Below are 20,474 nucleotides of genomic sequence, written 5' to 3'. Positions count from 1 at the left end.
GTTTCACATCCAATCTGGAGATAGTGCTCCCTTCAAAGGGGTGTGTGCAGGGAGGGAGGGAGGAATCTCCTCCACAGCTATATTCATTATCGCTGAAGCCCGCCGTCCTCCCCTGGGAGTCCGGGCCTCATCATTGATCATTCCCTCGCCGTGTCTCGCAGAGCCTCCTCCTCATTCCAGTACCAGCAGTCCCATCCAGAGCCTGGCCCTCAGCGAGGTGCTGCTGGCAGATGCTGCCCCTTGAATGCCTCACTGGGGCTACTGCAGCCCCCCTGGGAGGTTGACCACAGGGGTGTGGAGTTAACAGGCACTTGTTCACATTTTAACATCTCTGGCTCACAGCTCCGGAGGGCCATAAAACGCCAAACACTGTGTTTTATTAAAATATTTTGTTTTTATTCTTTCAGTTTAATACAGTCTCTTCAAAATGTACTACCATTCCTGGTTATACAAGAATTGGTAGAATTATTTCAAATATTTTTGGAATTCATCTCCCAAAAATAAGGCCTGTGCATATATATATATACTGTAGGTATAGAATATTAAGCCTTGTTTATAGTTTGTGTAGTGAGTGTGAGAGATAAAATTTGATATGCATTTAAACACTTTCTCTCATAATTGTAAATATCGGCAATTTTGAAGTGATATTTTTCATTTTGAAAATAGCTTGGGCTCAGTGTTTCCCCTGGTTATAACAGTTTGGGTTGGTTTGGATCTGCTATGCTCTTGGGAAATGCACTTGGGGGGGGGGGGAAATCGCCCTTCTAAAAAAGAAACACCAGTGTGTTACAATGTGTGGCAACTGAGACGATACCATCCATCTTTCTAGCAGCCGACTTGTCTAGGCTCAAACCTAGAGTGACTTATTTTTTCTCCTTTGTTAAAAGGTGCTCTAAGTGAGGATCCCCAGTTCCCCAAGATCCAGTGGCCGCCTCCGGACATGTGCCCCCAATGTCACAGTGTGACAGGTGGCGAGCACGAATGGAAGCAGGGAGCTGTGCTGGACTTCTTGAGGAGCCACTTCGCAGCGGACGGGATACTGCGGGACCACCTGGAGGGAGAGGCGGTGCTGCTGGCCAAGCAGGCCGAGACGCACGCAGGCCAGCAGGAGGCAGAGAAGGCAGTCAGGGGACCCGGGAGGAGAGCCAGGGAGGCAGGGGAGACAGTGGGGGAGGAGGAAGAAGAGACTCAGGAGGGTCCGGTAGAGCAGCAACAGGAGGAGGAGGAAGATCTGGAGGAGCAGATGGCAGCTGGCAAGCCAGGGAGGGAGAGAGCAGAAGCAGACCAACAGTGGGGGCACATCAGTCCATCCAGAAACCCCAAGCCCAGCATCGTGGGCCTGAGGCGGCAGAAAGCAAGGGGAGAGGACATTGTGGATTTGGACTCTTTCATCAACCAGCACTATAAGATGAGAGCCGTCCGTGATGCAGCCGCTGCTGTGGCTGTCCCAGAGAGAAACATCCGGAAGGCAGAGGAGAGGCTGTGGGCGCCCCAGCTGCAGCCCAAGGAGCCCCAAGACTATGTGGCTATACGGAAGAAGCGGGACCTGGCCGGGCAGTACGTGGGAGTTGAGGGAGCAGAGCTGGAGGCCCAGGAGAAGCACTGGATCTCCCTGCTGAGTCTAGGTTTCTCTCGGCTAGACATTAGCCTCTGTGTCCTGTTATACTGCCTCTCCTCCTTGTGCCTGCTGGCCATGTACCTGTACTTCAAGATGAAGCTGCGCCTGCGAAGGGGCAAGATGGCTCTGCCCTGACTTGAGGGGCAGCCCTTTCTGCCCGTTTGAAGGTCTGTTGGCCAACACCACCACTCTGGAGTCATGAATATAACACAGTGGTGGGACACCTTGGTCTTGGAGCGAGGGTTCCCAACTGCTTAAAACCTGGAATCATCCTTATTTAGATTAAGAAAGCAAATGGTTGAGTTAACTGCAGTAACTAAGAGATAACATAGAACAAAAACTAGAAGCCTTCAGAGACCAAGCTTGCCCACCACTGAAGTAAGGAATCAGATGAAGGGCCAAACCTGCTTCATTTAGGACCCGTTAAAATGTGTTGCATTTTAATTTTTTTCCTTCTATATTCAAACAACTGACTTTGATTTTTTTTAAGTAATCAGTGCATAATAAAATGTCTAAAAATGGTTCTTAAGATCACATGGACGGCACAGCTTGTTTGCAAAATCACACCCCTCAAACATGCAGTAGTTCACGCATAAGAGAATTTGACTGCATTTCCATTCTGAATGATTTTAATCCATGTGTTCTGAAAGAATGAACATCCAAAATATAAAATATATTCTTAATCTGAGGAAAGATGTAATCATTTGTATTGGATAGCCTTACTTACATTAATGGTATTACCTGCCCAAGATAAAGTAAAGGTTAGGCAGAGGTTATTTATTATTTTGGGGAAAAGTTGCCAATTCAAATTATGGAGAAATAAAACAAAACAAATTGCACTAGAAAGATTTATTGTGGTGATACTCTCAAGCATGTTTGTGCCTTCTTATGATGTCTTCTTATTTTATTGGAGCTGCAGTTACACTAATAATTGATTATGCAGAAGATGACTACCCTCAATATCATTGAAGAAGAAAGAAAAGGAGTTGTGTATTCCATATAGATAATACCATTTAAAAAGTAGATAAAGCATTTTTAGAAGGAAAAATTATTTTATTAAAACATATTGGTGATTTACTGAATTAACTGAATTATAGGTTTTGTTTCAGGGAATGTTGATTTGAATATCTGAATCTGACTCCCATGCCTAAAGCATGCAGTAATTCACACTTCAAATCATTAGGCATACTGTACACTATTTCTCAAACTTCAGCTGAAAGTAAATATTACTACAGGATTTAAGGTCACTATGGTAGAAAAAAGAAGTTAAAGAATAGTTAGGTTAAAGAAACAAAATTGGTTCCTACTGTTTTTGTGACATTTGCATGTGGCTGTGCCAATGTCAATGAGAAGTTCAACTGACTGGAAAGTTGCACATGTCCTGTTAACAGTTTATAGGCAACTCGTTGTAAAATAACAGCTTAACAAGGTTTCCTTAACAAGGTTTTTGGTGCTTATTAGTGATCAGGTGATGTTCCATTAGTGATTATTTTAAGCCAGTTTATTTTATTATGAGCACAAAAAATGATTACCACTGTTTTTTTCATCTGTAATTCGAACAGAGTTGACAGGTGACCCTGATTGCTCTTACAACATTTGGCTTGCATTTAATTCCTCCAATTATATAATTTAGCAACAAGTGCAGTTCTTTTGTGCTTTTGCTATTTTTGTGTAGTAGTTGAACAAAAGATTGGATGACAGATATTGTGTCAATATGAAATAGCCATTTAGGCAGCTTCTTTTATTTTATTTTTTAATGATTGGTTGAAAGCATCCAAATCCCAAGAGCTGAATTCACTTTCTGTTTGTGAAAATGCGGAGACCACTTAAAAAATAATGAATTGAAGTTCAAAGAGAATCTGGAAACAATGAATGTTAAGAATTGAAAGTCAGTTTGCATGTCTTCATCATCCCGTCCAGCATTTGTGAACTATTGTTCCAGGTTAGTTTTGAAGGATTCATGGCTTGAAATGCATTTGGCAGAAGATGTACAGTGAAGCATTGCTACTGTAAAAGGCCAGTAGAGACACTCATAGTGCTTCTGCAGTGGTCTAAATTGTCAGCCTGCCAGGGCATAAACTCTGCTAAAATGCACACCAAGTCTATGCCAGCCAAGGTGGCACTGAGATGTGTTGCTCTTGTTCTGAAGAGTCATTTGGTTTTTACGAATCCTTTAAAAGACCTAAAATGATATTTTGCAAGTGACACAGGGTATGTAAACATGTATGTGGAAACTTTAGTTGTTTAACAGTAGTCTTTTGATTACCATCTGCTGATCATCTTGTTCAAATCTGTTCTGAACACTGGTTGTTGAATCTGCTCACCCCCTCTGGGAGTGACTGCACAAGAAGTGGTATGTAAAAGCCTTAAAATAACAGAGAAGTAGCTTGAACTAATTTCAATAAAATTATTTTTGCTAAGAACTTAGTTTGTTTTCTTTGTTTAATTGTATACACCCTTTGCTGCAATATTTGGGATTCTTAAGGACTTGTTAGTAAAAAGAGCAGAAAATCTTATGACAAGCACAAGGCATTCTATCATAGCTCTTAAGATCCCAGCATATTAAAACTCAATGGGGAAACTATCAATAAGGAAGTGCTTGAAAAATAGTCAAGAGAGTGTCAGTCTTGCCAAATCTAACATAATCTTCCCAAATTCACTGAAGAATTCAGCCTGGGGTTCACATGCAATCAATGTGCTGAACGCTGGGGTATGTTAACACATTTTAAATGGAAGATGCGAGTGTGTTTTATGCTTAGTGTACAGCACTGCAGATTTACATAACATGACAAATAATTTGGTGGGTGGCACGGTAACACAATGCTCACAGCGCTGGGAATTAAGGTTCAGTTCCTGGGGTGCTATCTGTGTGGAGTTTGGTGTGGTGCTCCTGTTATCTCCCACGGTTCAAAAACATACAGTACCAATAGGTAAATTGCTTTCTGGGAAAATAGGTGTTGTGTTGTGAGTGTGTGCGTGTTTGAGTCTGTGTGTGCCCTGTGATGCACTGGCGTCCCATCCAGGGAGTATCCTGCCTTGTGCCTGTTGCTTACTGGTATAGGCTCTGGCTCCCTTGCGACCCTGAATTGGATAAAGTGGTTAAAAAATAGATGATTAGGAGCTGGTTGGATCAACAACCCTGAGCCTCCTCTACAACAGGCCAGATTGGTTTAAGAGATTGCTGGGAACACTGTGTCCACAGACTAACCCGGAGAGTTCTCATAGTAAACCATGGTCAAGGAGCAGGTTCAGTGGCTCGGGGGCAGGGGTCTCTCTTCTCTAGGGGTAAAGGGCAAGGAGGTGGAGGTGGAGGGTGGGCACTGTTGTGGCCATCTGCTCTGTAGCAATGGCTAAATCCTAGCAATTTCATTGGGATTATAGCAAGTGCGTAATCCAGCTTCCCTTTGGACTGGAGGGGATTAGCAGTAGGATTAGCTTGCACCCGATAATAAACTTTATTAAAACGCAATCGGCTTTCAGAGCCTTTTCCTTCAAACAGTTTGGAAGCCATCAGCAGGGAGTGTGAGGCGCTCCGCAGGCCTCAGGGGAGACCTGAGATGTGGTGCTTTTGATGTACTTCATGTCCCGATTATAGACTCCCTGAAGGGTATTGAAGGCAAAGTCAAGAAAGCTTTTTGGGGTAAAAGTCCTGCCCAGCTTCTGATTTTCACTTTTACGAAGGGCAAATGTGATTTTTATTGAGGTCTCTCAAAACAATAAGTGTCTTAGAGGTGGGAGCAGCAACAGGAATCAATCAGTCACTGATAAAACAAGAGAGTGCTACAAAAAAGGAAATGATTTGAAGTGCCCCTCTAATTTAACCTGTCATACTGGTGGCATTGCAGAGCCCTTGCACTGAGGAGGGGCACTCTTACCATGTTTAATGCCCACCTGCTCCTGCCTCCTCAAGGGATTTTGCAGAGTACTGATTGATACCTGTGGGGATGTATTTCACTGCTGCACAGGTAACACTTAGTGAGAGCCATCGTTACCACAAACCTCAACGTTCAGGTGCTCTACTTATCACTTAATCTCAGACATGGTTCAGAAAGCTTAGCACCATTACTGTATATCTGAGAACTAACATGGCATATAAAACCTGAAAGAAAAACAAAAATTGAGTTTTGAGGTTCCAGTAATTTGTTATGCTCATTCAACTATTTTGCTCAATAATTTAATGACAAAACTCTGGAACACCCAATGACAAGATGTTATCCCCCTAGACTGGTAAAAGCTTCTTAGTTACAGTTTAAAAATGGATTTATTGGTGTAAAGTTTCCCAAGTGGAAAATATTTTATTTAGAGCTCTAAAAGTGGAGAGTAATAAGGTTGTTTTTCTGTGGGGTTTTTTCTTTGGCCTTCAGTGAATTTTCGGTCCCCAAACCTGGGAGAGTTTTTTTTAATTCATGTTCTGTGTTGAGGCTACTCCATAATCCAGGATGTTGTAACCATGAGAGCCTCTGAGCATGGAGTATCTCTGCACTTCTCAGAATCCAGGATTTTCCGATTATTTCCATCTGTTTCTACAATTCCTGAACATGTAATCATTATTTTTCAAATTTACACACACACACGCCGACAGCCTATAAAGAAAAATAAGAAAATGGTATTTCATGAGTTACCGGGGACTTTATAAGGTGTGTATACTGAAATGTATAGTTCTAAATTCAAGCATTTCTTGCATTATGGAAAACGAAGTCCTTTTTCAACAAATCCCGTTCGCACATTTTTTCCTCATTTACAGTAAGCACGGGGAAGTTTGGTACTACAAATTTTTATTTTTCATGCGAGATGAGGCAAAACGAATGAGAAATTGGAGCATATTAAGTCTATGAATATGAAATCTATGTTTGTAAACTGGAACCAAACAAACACGTCTGGCAGAATTAACGGGTACTGTATATGCGGCGGTGGTGAAGCGACAGACGCTTTTTTGTATTCCACAAATGAAAAAATGTTGAGCTTTATTGGTAGGTACTGCTTTACAAGCACTTCGCTGTTTATGACCACCCTTATATTAAAATGCAGGGCAGGGCTGATAAGGTTTTCTCCGTGTTCCCCTGACTTTAATAATACTATAAAGCTTTCGTGTAAGCCTGGTTTCGAAAAGAGAGAAGGAATTAATTAAAGAGGCAGATCAAAAGGGTGAACGTATGTGCGGTTTTCGTATCACGTTCGATCTTCCAAATGACCCAGGATTTTACATATACCCCTAACATCTGGAGTCAAAAGGGGTCAGATTAATTTAATTTTACTGCCTCGTCCCCACCCACTTGTCTCGGCCTTCTAGTTACAGAGTAAAATTGCGTGTCCTTTATTGCGCTTCTAATTAAAATCCCCGTACACTTGTATCTGGAAAATAAAGAATCCGGGGTAATTTCATCTTCTCAATAACCTTTCTTAAGGGGATCTTAAGATATTGTAACATTGTAAAACTTTATCATGTTCTTATCACCAATGCAAGTCCCTAGAGCACCAGTCCTAAAGCAGTCTGTAGTAACTGTACTCACAGGAGACATATTAACTGGAAAAATTCAAAACTACAATTACAATACTAACTATTCAAATACCACGTTATTTATGCTTATACAAAAATGTAATTTACAGGACCTTTCACTTTATATATTTGAAATTGCCATGAAACAAAACTAGTATAATGGCTAAATTATGATATTCTGAGGGAAAGCTTTGCAAAGGCACAGTTACTGTAATTGTTCATTTATGTACATTATTTGGTATAATACAATTATAGTAATTTAGACATGTCAGAGCTCAGTTACACTTATATTTTAATTGTAATTACAGATCACAATTATTGTAATTTAAACATGGACCTGGTTGAATCTCCCTGAAGACTGTTGTGTTACTTCGCAAATGTTGACACAGATTGCTTTTAAATTCTGATAACATTACATTGTGCTCAATTTGCTTACATCAACCAGTATCATTATGTACTTTAAAGCATTAAGAAGCATTTTTTTAAAAAAAACGGATTTTGCTGGAAATAGAGGACGAACAGAAATATATGTTGTCATCTGCTCTGTTCAGTGGTCTTGTAAGGACATCCCAACCTTGACTTCAGCTTATGACTTTGCATTAAAGGCTCAGTATGAATGTGACAAAGTCTTATGCTGCAAATGGTCCACGTATATTTATAGGCATATATGATGCTCTATAAAAGATCAGAGATCCTGACAGACTTGATAGGAATGCAGTCCGGGTTTCTCTTCTTCCTAAAACTTAGTACTGTATATCCATCTTAAACCTGCACACAGAATTTAAGCAACACCAAAGCAGGGTATCCAGATGATTATCACCAACCATCTCTGTTTATTTCCATTAACGTATCTGCTACCTTCTTACACATGTTCTGGAAGTGCCCTGTGGTAAGAGTCCTTGTAGGCGTGTCTCTAATGTACTGTACCTCTGGATCATGCTGCTATGCCACCAAGCCCTCAACCTCTCCTTCTCAAGAAGGATTCACAATCTGCCAGGAATCTTCAGATGCAGTGGTTTTAGTTTGTGCTTTTATTTGCAGCCACAAAATTTCATTTCGTGAGGTTAGTTTGAGACTGTGATTTACTTTAACCAATACTAAGACTATGTTACCTAAACTGAACCTTTTTACAGGCTCAGCAGTCAAGAATATGATGGAAATATTCAGCATCCTTAAAGACTTCCAACACAGTCAACCCAACCGACTCCTTCAGATCGCACTGTGAAACACAGACCAAAGGTTACAAGTGGACACTACTTGGAAGTCCATTTAAGAACAACAACTGGGGGTACATCTTTCATAAAGGGTTGGGGGAGAATGGAACAAGCTAACCAACCACGTTGTTGAAACCAGTACCCTGGCTTTGTTTAATAAATGCCTAACTACCACCTGCACAAGATAGGCTGAATGAATGACTCCTTTTATTTGTACCTAATTCTTATGTTCTTAACATAACAGTGTTATGAATGGAAAAGTGGGTTCCGTTCATTTGCAAAAATTGTTCTTATGGACAGATGTAGAACTGGAACAAGAAAGTGTGGTAGCAAGGAATTCTCCATGGGAGCAACAATCCAAAGACGCTAGCTGATGGTGAGAACAGGAGGATGGTTTTATTCGCTAGCAAGACTGGGCAATGGAGACGATACTAAGTCATGGGAGTATAGGAAAAGCTAGCCAGACCTGTTGTTGAAGCAGATACCCTGACTTAATTTAAGAAATGGTTAAATAAAATCCTCAGGTCAACTAATTAACAGGATAGATGGGAATGCCCTCCTTTTATAACCAAGATGATCTGGCAGGAAGAGTGCACCGAAAACAGTAAAATTTAAACATTTAGGCTTCTGTTGGTTATAAAACAGGTTTACAGCAAAGTGGCAAGAATAAAATAACCATATATATCAGATGGGAATTCCAATCATTTATAAATGAGGATATAAATCTATGTTTTTTTTCTTAATCCACAAATTAACAGACTTATAGCTTTGCTTTTATTCGACACTACAGCATAAAATGTTGGTGTTCTCCCTAGATAACTAACTGATTAATTGTGCAATAAAAAAGATAATGAAAGAAAGACTTGTAGCCACATTCTTATTTGGGCCAGCCCTGGCAAAAATTAGTGTGAGCACCTATTGGCACAGTCACAAGAACATTGTCTAGAAGAGAATCCGTGTGACATTATTTCAACATCTAGAAGAGAGAAATAGATGGAGAATGTTGGGTGATGTACTGAAGCCCTTTATTGTCATGTAACATTCCTCAGATATTAACACAGATTACTGTACTTGAAAAACAGGCAGATTGGGAGCTGTCCATCATACAATGGTGCTGAAATCTGCTGACATACTGTACTGTAGTTTGTGTATTAAAAAGGCTGGATGAAATAAAAATGAAAGAAAACCGCATGCCAAGAGGTAGACATTTGGATTCTGGTTACATTCTTGTTAACAATCAGAAAAATATTCTGAAAGACCACTAGATAAAGATATGTACATAACTGAAACATGTTATGTAACAATACTATAAAACGAAATGGTAATGTGAGAAACCTGATTTTAAGTTCTGTAAGTGATTTTAAAGTGATCTACATAAAGGAAGAAAATGTTGGTTTAAGGTCATGGAAAGGCACAGCATGTTTTAGTTTTATAATATTCCAAACATGGTCTGAAAGCAATGTTCCCCAGACCTAGGGTTGTAATAATCCTTATTACTACCCTGGCAATTTGTATTCCTGGACTCTTTATGATATATTTTTTTTACTGAGCTATTTATTTCAATAGATTAGTAAGGCAACAATTTATTAAACAGGTTGAGAATCACCTAGCATAAAATGCCGCATTTACTGAGCATCTTTAAACCTTTAAAAGCCAGTATATATCTGAAACCAAAAGCCCACAGCTGACAACAATTAAAAAATACAATCAATACAACAACTCAAAACAAACTTTACAGAAAGGATAAAGATTAATTAGAGTAGAAAAATGAAGGTTCAGTTGCAATAGAATAGAAATAAAAAAATTAAAATTAAATTCAGGATGTCCTAAGGTTTCTTTATTGAAGGGGACCCAGCCTTATGTCATCTTAATTTTTGTAACATTTACTGAGAGCTGTATTGAAGGAAATAATTATTTAGTCTTCTAGGCAGACTTCAAAATCCACTCTCGAGTTGTAATGTAGTTCAAACCAAAAGCACTAAAGTTGGGTTAAGGCATCTCTGCTTAAAAAACAATCAATCAATAGCCACATCCTTAAATCTAATTCCAGCTCTAATGCCACTGATCCAGTTACACACACTGGTTTCAGTTTAAATCTCCTCAAGGCCAGTAAAGCCATAAGGATTGTTCTATGAAGGCAGATAAATTATTCAAAATAAATGTTTTTTTTGCCATTCACTAGAATGATGTGGCCTGCTTTCTCGTAACTAAATTCTATGAGGTTTATTCTCAATTTATCAATCTTCCTGTCTAGTCTTAAAAGTAATCTTTATAAGCCAAAGCCAACCTTTATTTTATCGTTACCTTTATTTACATGACCTTTCAAAACAAGAACATATTCGTCAGATTCAAGCAGTGATTCTGGAGCCCTAACCTCCAAGAGTTTTGTTTTGAGAGCTGGTGGCTTTTCTGCTACCAGAAAGAACCTCTACATGTAACCATTTTTTAACCCTGAATACATAGTTATAACAAATTCGGCCAGTCAAAGGTACTGTAAAAATGTTGCTCTAGAAATAAATTACAGTGGAGTTTGGTTGTATCATTAACATACTACAATGAAGGTTCATCAGCCTTTAAATCTGTTATAAACTGTCAACAAAAGAAAAAACTATATTCCTTTTAACTTATGTCTTGCATTAGTCAAAGGCATCAAAGCTTTTATAGATCTCTTTTACTCTTTCTTTAGCACAGGTTTGGTAAAAAGCACACTTGTTACAGGCTCTCTCAAGAATAATAAACCTTCACAGCATGGGATATCATGGGAGTCTAGTTCCTTCTTCCATTGAGTCCAGGTGTTCCCACTTTTGAGAGATTGGTCTAGTATAGGCACGGCCCTGAAAGGTTCACTAAATGCTCTTCAGAGCAGAACTAGATATGTCATCTTTCTAGTGCAGACTGCTGTGTGATCTGCGTAGAAAACAATTTTCAACCAGTACAGGATTTGCTATATGGGCATTTTCCATGCCAAATGACAATCTGCAGAAACAACTCAGTGTGCTACCATCCTCTTCTGAACTAGTCTAGTAAACTCACTATCACAGATTCTGTGCTAATTTATAAAATGAAGAATTTAGCTTTTAGTCATCGAACGAGGTACGTTGATTGAATGTGAGAACACACTATTCCTTTCACGAACCAAAAAAGTAGCACAGAAAATGTTAACTCTGCTGGCATTTCACCTACGGTATATTTAGTATTGTTCCAGAAACCATACTAATGTACTCTGAATAGTCAGTGTAGTGGGTTTGAATAGACCTGTTTAGTACATCTGTATAGACATCTGTAGCACACAAAAGCAAATCCTGGTGTTTAATGACATCAGTCATTAAATGTGCTGGATTTGTAGACAGAATGTGACCAGAAAAACGCCTTTCAAAACATCAATTGTCAGCCTTCTTTACAATGCCCTGTAAAATGTGGTAGGAGTAGCTTTAAAAGAAAATCATGTACTGGCTTGAGGCTTTAACCTCGATAGAAAACCAAGAATGTTATACCCAGCTACCCAGTTTGTTAGGCAGTCCTAGACTTGAATATATTACCATTGATCCCTGGAGCATAAACAGACCTGACAGGACCTAGCAGAGGAGAGAGAGCCAAGAGGAGGGGAGGGCCACTGCTGATTCAAACTGGATTAAATAGGTAACCTGTGCTGCTGTAAAATGGCTCTGTTACCGCTGTCACAACTCGCGCGGAATTAGAGCAGAGAGGGAACAAAGCCTTCAGAGCCAACGTACTGTACATGTAGGTGCTGCAGGAACAGGCAGCAGGGACATGTCTTCTGTTTTGTATCCTGGGGAGCATGGTATCCCCAAAGAAATCCTTCTGGTTTGGCTGCAGAAGCAGGAGCAGCTCCATCAAGGTGAGTCTGGCCTGATTGGGTCGGTGAGTTCTCACTCAGCAAAGTTCTTATGCTTCAGCAGTGCGTACAGTACCTCACATCTGTCAGTCTGCACAATGATGACCTGTGTGCCGAGGAAACACACCAAGAATGTCCAGACTTAGCCTTCTTGTTTTCTGTGTGGCCTTTCAAGCTGTGTCATCTGCAATTCTTTTGGTTTAGAATGGTAGAAATAACACAGACAGATTAAAGTGCAACACCACCACTCAAGCCAAAAAAGTAAAGATGGCCAGACAAGAACTGTTATTTTTGCTTGTTAGGCAAGATAAAGTAACTTCACCGACTGAAACATACTGTAGTACAAGGTCCAGTCCAATGTATTAGCCAGGTTAAGTGGCCTTTATCATCTCCTGGACTGTTGGACTTTGTGCTATTTTTAAATCAATGTGTTTTCAAAAATTAGATCTGTGAGTGTTGCACTTCTTTGCTTCTGTTTAGGATGTAAATGCAGAGTAGTTACTGACCTGTAATCAATTACTCCTGGTTAGGATGCATGTTAAATGGAAAAGGTTCACTGGTAATGTGCTGTATTTTAAATGTTTCAGTAAAGACAAAAATGGGCTTTTTGTTAGGTACCTGTATTTCACTGAAAAAGAAAAGGCAACCATAAAATTGTCCAAAGAAACAAAATTAAAAAAGAATGGGGGTTTGGGATCAGTGTGGTAATCTCGAGTCCGTCTCATATATTATTTTAAGGAAACCTCACATTGAGGCTAGGAGAATGTCAACTGAAGAGGAGAAGGAAGTTTTGTTTTGTGACAGACAACACAGTACAACCACATTGAAATAGAATTCCACAGCTAGCATTGTACATGTCCCTGACATTGCACACTCCCAGCATCCAGTCATAAAACACTATTCACATTTTCTGCAAGGGAACAAGTATGATTTATGACTGTAAGAAATAAAAAAAATCAATATTGAGGTGAGTGAGTTCCGATCTTTAAGCACTATGGAATCTTAAAAGATAAATAGGACAGATTGTACAAGAAGAAAACAGTATTCTCCATGCCAAGCTATTTTGTTACTGAAAAATATATAATTCTCACACTTAACGATTTTTTTACTCTTGAGTTGGCTTGGGGTCCCAGTGTGAATCCATGGTTCATAACCTATGACCAGACAGGCTTTGCATTTGGCTGGACGCTCAGTGAAGATCTGCTAGGAGCTGAACACCTACTTCCTTTGACTGGTGTTAATTTTGAGCTCTCATCTTTGCAGAGGCCTTGGGAGTAACCCAATGCTTGCAATGTCCAAAAAACTTCCATGAGAAATTATTTGGTGCACACTGCTCTGTTTTATTGCAACAGTCAGCCAAGGTCTCAACTCAGATGATCTTGTCAACTTTATTGGTCCTTACTGCCCGCTGCTTTTATTCAAAGTGACTTACATTTATACTGGGGGGTATTTTACAGAAGCAGTCTGTACATCCAAACTAAGCGTCATTTTCAAGGGACTCCTGAACGGTACTCAAACTTATCCGACTGCTTTACTACTAAAATGTTTATTGGCTTGGGGTAATGTTATACACTATACAGTATACCTGTAATACATATTTAACTTATAGCCCTGCCTAATGTTCACAAGCGTTATTTTGCATAGTCTTGTCAATAACAATTTACAATCTAAAATTTGATTCAAGTGGTATTGCCTGCAAATTTACTTTTACAGTTACTTTATTTGACGCCATTTAAAAAAAAAGAGATCCTTTTTGTAAGCAAATGACCACATTGCAACAGCATGGGACACCTCGCAAACAAAATCGTACAGATGCTACATCTCATTCATTGGTGTTTACGACGCCAGACAACAGGCTCAAAACACGAGCAGTGCCTTCTGAGCAGCTCTCCAGTGCCTGACTTTTTCTTGCTGGTTAATAGGATTCCAATTGGCTTTAAGCCTTTCAAAACCTGTTTAAAAATTTCCAGTAAGCGGAGAAAGAAGCAACGGTAAATGGATTAAGTGGTTTGTCTGATATCTTAATTGTTCTTATTTAAAGATATCTTTTATCAAATGGGTGTGTTAAAGGTTATTGAAATTTCAGTTAGTATCTGCTTGTATAGGTGATGTCCAATGGATGGTTCCTTGTATGATTCAGAGGAAAGTATTTGTGGTAGTTATACCTCATTTTTGCAGTAAGTTCTATAGTTTTAATGGGGATTTATTTTACTACTGTACATTTATTGCAAGAAGAACTACTGACTTTGGGTACCCTTTTCTTTCTTTGATGATTTTGTATTCTGAACAACACTGGCATAGGCCAGAAGCTCATTGTAAATGTTTTTTTTCCTGGATATTATCATCATTATCATCAACAACACAGGCATTCATCACGATTGTGTATTATGTAAGCATACTCTATGCAAGGTTCAGTCTGAAAGCCCTCCATCTTTTCTTTGGCCTTGGGTAAAGGCTAAGTTCACTGGAACAGAGGTACAGGCTCATGCACCAGAGATTAATGACCTGATTTTGTAAACTGGCATTGCCAGTTTTCAGGCCACTGATTTGTAAACCCCATTATTTAATTCCAAATGTCGTGCATATTAAGATCCCATTTTCCACAAGCATCTGCTTGTGTCCACCTCTCTGAAGTCAGTAACTTTTCCACTAACAACTGCACAACTACTCAGGTCAATAAGATATGGTACAATAACAGTAAGGTTGTAAACATGAGCAAACCATCTCATCCAACAATTTCTATTTCCAGAAACTTGTATAGTTGGGGAGTACCAGTACATTTGTATTAATCACAAGGGATAATGTGGAGGTGAGGAGAGATTAAAAAGGGGAGCATTCTTCGATTTATTCCCAATAGCTTGTAGACTTTCTAATGTGATATTAATTCGATATAATGATGCTTGATCTGTTGTATTGGAGATGTTTGGTTGCAAGTGTATGGATCACAAATACAACCATGAAAATTGTTTTACAGAAGTCATCTAGGATATGGAAACGCATGGGAAAACAGGTACATTTCAAGTATATTTTTGGGGTTAGCAATGAGATCTTTGCCTATTGCCAGCATTTCACATTTATTTTTTGAATACTATAATAAGTTTCTTATTGTATCTCCTACAGACCTCCTACAAAGAAAAATCCTACAGTATTATAGAGAATGTCCATATAGATTCTTACAAACATCCTATGGAGTCGCTTCACAAATCACATAAGCAAAATAGTGCAGGACCCTTTCTCAGAAAGCAAAGAGATTCCTGCAGGAGCCCTGCCAAAGTCCAGAATTTTCTGCATCATGCCAGGTGAAAGCTCGTTAAATATCTCTTCAAAGACACACATAGGTGTCACTTTTGAATTGTGTATCTCTTAACACCAGACCTTGTTCATATCTCCATGCTATGCTGATTCAGTCCCTCAGTATTATTTAAACCCAATTAATTAAGAACTGAGAATTATTCAGATGTTATTGTGGAATTATTTACTGCCACAACTACCAACAACCAAGCAACTAACAAACATTTTGAGAACAGTTTAATCTTTGAAACAAGCAAAATGTAAAACAAATACATATATAGTATATGTCCTGCTCCCTTGTGGCCAAGGTTAATTTGACATTGTCACAAAGGTTAATCCAAATCTCAGTGATCCCTTCAGCACTGAAGGAACAAAAGTTTAACAAAACTGGTATGGAATTCCTAAGTGAGACTGTGATATCCTACAGCCCAACATACACAATCTGTTCCCTGTGTATAACAACAATCATACAGTATACTATCTGGTCTTAGTTCCAAAGTTATGTTTTATTACAATTTTCGTTATTATTGCAATAGCAATACTTTAAACACGCATCTTTCACTACTGATGATAACAATCATAATCATTTTAACGGTTATTCTCCGACAGCGTTTTGGTTTATAGCATCCAGCTAATTTTAGCTTTCATTCATCAAATCCTTATACACACAAAGTGTTTCGCATCTGTGGAAAAAATCAACAGGAAAGAGACACAGACAGATGTGTTCTTCGGACTGAACGGAATCAGTTCCTTGATCTTTTGCTCTCCAGCTTGTGTTCTTTATATCCTGCCACTACGGTGTCCGGACGCGCGGTCAATACAAAGAGAATATGTCAAGTTCTCGCAGTGGTCTGTACTTCTCTGTAACAACGTTACATGTTTGCAAGATGAACTTGGACTGTTTCCCGGTCGTGTCAATCACAGTCGTTTTAATGTACTCAAGTGCCCAGAAGCCTCACCGTTTAACTGACGATATCTCCTCTTTCGAGGCAATCTGCAGGTTTATGAAAAGGTTTTTAATTGATGTTTATGGTTCACAGCGCCAAATTAAAGAGATTCTCTAAGACAACGTGAACTTGTATTTTGAATTGAGGACACCAGCTTTAAATGTAGAGGTCTATACGTAATTCTAATAGCAATACGCCTATAATCGATTTTCTTTTCTTATTGTTAAAATCTTTCAAACGCTTTTACGCGGTTAAAATTCAAGCTAATATAGTCAGGATTTATTGGAATATGAAATTATTAGGTAGATATGGTAGCTTGACATATACTGTACGCAGATAAAGGTTTTTGTACGTATTACAATTAAGTTCATATTCGTCAGCCAATTGTTGAGATTTTTGTACACTACATACAGTACAGTATATTTGAAAATGAATACTGAAAACCAGTTCCAACTTTTCTTTGGAACGGTTATTACTCAAAATGTTTAATAAACCGAGAGCATCAGACTGAATTAAAACATGACAGCTAGTCAGTTGGCAAGCATATATCACAGCTTGTATCATGTAGGTATTTCATCGCAGTGTACTCCAATTTATAAAAGTGACCAGTTAATGGGATATTAACGATTACACACGAGATGGGAGGTCACAGCTTTGCTTGATCTGCGTGCGCTTATTTCTCACTAAATTTCTGAAAGCAGAATTCTGGGGCTTTTCATTTTTTGTAGTAACAGCCCAAATATACTGAAACTGTGAAACTGAATATTGAAGAAATGTATTTTAATATTTCGCAGAGATTTTCTCTTTCTGATCCGTATTATTCATTCTTGTTTAAGAAGCTTAAGGGGCAACTTACATTTAAATGAAGTACAACATCCTCCAATATCCATGAATATTAAAACCTACGGAAAAGAGAAAAGCGTGAGATGTACAATACACTTTGCATTACGTATGTCATACAAACTCGCACTTCAGTAAAAATACTGTTCAAGTTCTGTCGTATTGTTGTATTATCATTTTATAGCATCAGCCTGTATTTTCTCAATGATGTCTTACGTAAAATACGCTCCTTTCCATTTACACAATCTTTCACCTGGGATTCGGGTGCAATCCCTGACCAGACAACGCGAAGTATTTGTATTTACGTGCCATTTTCGGAACACTGTGAGCTAAGAAAAGAAGTAGATCAAAATATAATCTAAATCCTCTTACTGGGAAATCTTGGAAAGAAACGCAGGGTCACAGTGAGGAATGAAAGTGAATGTCTCCGCTGTGAACAAAAGGTTGAGAACAAAGTACACTACGTTTAATATTTAAAAACATTGACAACTATTGAATAGGTGACAGTAGACATACAGTAACAGAAACTGCAGCCCATCTCATGTATTTTTAAATACGTTTAAGAACTTTCTAACCACCCAACTACAGTATGCAATATTGTAGCTATCCACAGATCGAGTGCTGTTAATAAAAACGTATGAGGTAAACAATCACCAAAACTTCTCTGTTTAAAGCGCCGTCGTGTGAACACATTATTCAGCAGTGCTCTTCTCAGAAGCTATAACAACCTTAAGCATAAGCCGTTTTCTACAACTGCTACTATTTATACAAAAAAAAACCTTAACAGCAACTTCCAACAACGACCAAGCTGATAACGTTAAGACTGCTTTTATCATAGACAGTACGAGGTTTATTTGTAACGTATAACGTAAATAACACACACGTAAATCCAAAATTTGTACGGCGTTTAAGACTGGCTTGAGGCTTTAACCGTTTTGGTTTGTTTTATTTTTTTGACAATACACAGTCTTGTCCTTCAACTAATTACGTAAATGGACAGGAGCTGTCAGGAGACAATAACTATTCCCTAATAGAATTTGCCCTCAAGTGCAATTTAATTTTCTCCGTGCCCTCTCGTGAGGTTCCCCCTCTCTCCCAACGTAGTTGCTTACAGAGAACTGAAGAAAAAGCGCTCTGACATTGATGCTTCGGCCTTCTGCTCTCGATTGTGTGTATGCATTTCTTTTCGTACAAAATAAAAAAAAAAAAAACGCGTCTACAAAATCCGAGTTAAGAAGGAAATGACCAGTGGCAGGATTGCCCGGATCCACTGCACCTGCTTGTGCTGTGCAATCAAAGAAATTAACAGCTCAAAAGCCGCCTGAAGAATAGGTAGGTTTCCACGGATAAACACTCTTCACCTGCAAGTGATTTAGTAAGTGAAAATTTACAATAAGTGCTAACAATGACGGATGTTCCCAAAAGGTAGCGAAAACGTACTGTAATCTTTTTATTAATACAAATATACGACACTTTTTGCTAAACTGTTATTCATTAGCGTTGAACGTTTATTAGGAGGGTGTATAGGGTATATATGTCATTGTATTCTGAGGAATATACAGCTGGTGAACAGAACAGCGGGTACAGAATAAGCAGCTCTCGCTTTTGAAAATCCGAGCGCGGTAGTTCCGAAATGTAGTGTACTTGCTTCCAGCGCCGCCTCTACTGAAGTGGGCGCTGTGCGCGGTTATTTTGAGGATTATTTAAGAAACTTAATAAATATCACTTCACTTTATAAAAAATACTGTACACGGATGTTTTAAGTACATAGTATACTAATGAGAACAAAATATTATTAGTGTTTAGCAGTTTGATACAACTCGCTAAAAACAAAAATATTAGTTATTCATATTATAACTAGCATTATTACAATAAGCGTTTGACCTAAAATTATTCCGGTTATATTATTTTTAGAACTGTTTGCTTTTGCTATTATCTTGATTTAACACAATTTAGAAAAAAATGTGTGGTTCTGAAAAAATAATATACTTCATATTGCAGTGTCTCCGCTTGAGATGATAATTGTAAATGCTTTGCTCTGGCTAGGGGCATAATACACCTTCACTAATTTCCTGCTGTTGCATGTGCAGTTAGTGCAAGATGAGATTCGTGCCATTCACAAATTTCGAGGTTACAGTGGATAGATTGTTGAGATGTAGAGAATCAAATAATGTAATCACTGAATATATATCGAGAATGTTTAAAAACAAAAAACAATAGATGTAAATTGTAAATAGGACTATATACTGTACTCTGGTTAAAGTAATTCCAAATCCGATCCTAGTTTTGGCGTTAAAATAACAACTACATTAACAATGACTGAAAATAGTTCAGCATCTCTGCTAAATGCTAAATATAACAGTACGGTGTTAAAAAGTTGCTTAAAACACACATTAATGTAATTCAACATTGCAAAATCGCTCTTGTGTTAGCTGTTAGATCTTTTTAATACAGAAAAATCGCCAGCCCAGAATTGATTATAATTGACAAATTTTCCATTGTCTGGTCGCCGCATGAAAAGATTTTAAATAAATAACAAAAAAGTAGTCGATCACGACACCAAGACACACTCTTAAGCTCCTCTCTGCCCTGATAAACGCTGGCACAACTCCCATGGGACTGAAAAACCGACAGGGAAGACGAATGGGGGAGGTCTTGAGACACATGCAGATAAAAGAAACCATTAAGACCCCTCGAGAGCATGCACTTGTTGGCATATTGAGAATGGAGAGTAAAATCTGTTTTTTATGATTTTTAATTTAATCACAAATCTTCATCTAATGACCGGATTAACCCTCCTAAACAAAGTCATGCATGAATCCAAAGGATGCGGAGACAAAAGGATTCTTGAACATATATTCTGAGACACAAAAAAGGACAACAAGGAGCTTCTTATTCCACTGACCTCTTGGTTTTTTGGAAACCGTATATCGTATATTCTTCTGTGTACTCAGGTGTGCGTTTGTCAGACCTCACTCAGTTTGAAGGATCAATTCAATTGAGCAGTTCGATCTTTGTTGAACGCAAAAGATTCGTTGGCAAGACGTTAATATAAAAAAAATTCTATTCAGATTTCCATTCTTAGGAGAATGTTCTTAACAGACTCTTAATCTTAATAAAAAGCAACATTTTGAAATGCTGATTTGAGCCGTTCACTAAATACGCACTTAAAGGAACTCCCCTGACACCCACCCCCTTTTAAAGAATGAAG

The 20,474-nt window shown here is 38.5% G+C and overlaps 2 protein-coding genes and 1 long non-coding RNA gene across 3 annotated transcripts in view; 2 read left to right on the top strand and 1 right to left on the bottom strand.

The window, feature by feature from the left end:
• The window catches only part of qsox1 (quiescin Q6 sulfhydryl oxidase 1), a 51,221-nt gene extending 47,180 nt beyond the window's left edge, over nt 1-4,041 (top strand). The window contains exon 12 of the mRNA XM_006635240.3: nt 888-4,041. Within this exon, the coding sequence (XP_006635303.2) occupies nt 888-1,753 (866 nt within the window). The 3' untranslated portion in view covers nt 1,754-4,041. The remainder of the gene's footprint in view (nt 1-887) is intronic.
• A 7,834-nt stretch (nt 4,042-11,875) lies between these two features.
• lhx4 (LIM homeobox 4) overlaps nt 11,876-20,474 on the top strand; it is a 52,242-nt gene continuing 43,643 nt past the window's right edge. The window contains exon 1 of the mRNA XM_015356424.2: nt 11,876-12,188. Within this exon, the coding sequence (XP_015211910.1) occupies nt 12,101-12,188 (88 nt within the window). The 5' untranslated portion in view covers nt 11,876-12,100. The remainder of the gene's footprint in view (nt 12,189-20,474) is intronic.
• On the bottom strand, nt 17,278-18,463 carry LOC107078529 (uncharacterized). Its single transcript, XR_001479475.2, has 3 exons — nt 18,376-18,463; nt 17,636-17,693; nt 17,278-17,325 (listed from the first exon to the last, which is right to left on the bottom strand). It is a non-coding gene; the product is annotated as an uncharacterized lncRNA (long non-coding RNA).

This window comes from Lepisosteus oculatus, chromosome 9, assembly GCF_040954835.1.
Source record: "Lepisosteus oculatus isolate fLepOcu1 chromosome 9, fLepOcu1.hap2, whole genome shotgun sequence".
NCBI lineage: Eukaryota > Metazoa > Chordata > Actinopteri > Semionotiformes > Lepisosteidae > Lepisosteus > Lepisosteus oculatus.
This window is presented reverse-complemented; position numbering and strand designations above follow the sequence as displayed.